The sequence below is a fragment of the Eimeria mitis genome, genomic scaffold, assembly GCF_000499745.2.
Source record: "Eimeria mitis Houghton genomic scaffold, Emh_scaff3328, whole genome shotgun sequence".
Taxonomy (NCBI): domain Eukaryota; phylum Apicomplexa; class Conoidasida; order Eucoccidiorida; family Eimeriidae; genus Eimeria; species Eimeria mitis.
In genome coordinates this window covers 1,603-2,240 of record NW_013571667.1, presented here as the reverse complement: position 1 = coordinate 2,240, position 638 = coordinate 1,603, and the positions used below count along the sequence as shown (strand labels likewise).

The 638-nt window shown below is 54.5% G+C and overlaps 1 protein-coding gene across 1 annotated transcript in view; it reads left to right on the top strand.

The window, feature by feature from the left end:
* Positions 1 to 140: 140 nt before the first annotated feature.
* Positions 141 to 638, top strand: part of EMH_0064860 (uncharacterized protein) — a gene marked incomplete at both ends in the record, with an annotated part of 1,299 nt that continues 801 nt past the window's right edge. The window contains one exon of the mRNA XM_013498311.1: positions 141 to 638. Within this exon, the coding sequence (XP_013353765.1) occupies positions 141 to 638 (498 nt within the window).

Here is a 638-nt window from a genome sequence, read left to right as displayed (position 1 = left end):
CCACCCCCACCCCCACCCCGACCACCAGCAGCAACAACAATACCAACAACAACAACAGCAGCAACAACAGCAACAGTAGCAGCAACAGCAACAGCAGCAACAGCAGCAGCAGCAGCAGCAGCAGCAGCAGCAGCAGCCCGATGGACAGCAGCATAATAGATAAATGGTTTTTATCGATCGACGCAAACCGTGATGGTTTAATTTCGCAGAGAGAATTCAGAACTTGGTACTTCTTGCATTTTATACAAACACAGCAGCAGCAGCAGCAGCAGCAGCAGCAGCAGCAGCAGCAGCAGGAGCTGGAGCAGGGGATGCAGCAGCAGCAGCAGGAGCTGCAGCAGGAGCTGCAGCAGCAGGAAGGGGAGGAGAAAGAAAAGGGGGAGAAAAATGAAGGGGTTAAGAGCTGTGGTGGTGATGCTGCTGCTGCTGCTGCTGCTGCTGCGGATACAAGCAGCAGCAGCAGCAGCAGCAACAGCAGCAGCAGCAGCAGCAGCAGCAGGAAAGATATGGGTTCTGGTGTTTGTTCTAATAGTAGCTGCAGCAGCAACCAGATAACGCAGCAGCAGATGCAGCAGCAAATGCAGCAGCGGCTGCTGCTGCTGGAAGCAGAAGCAGCAGCACTAAGAGCTGCAGGCTCA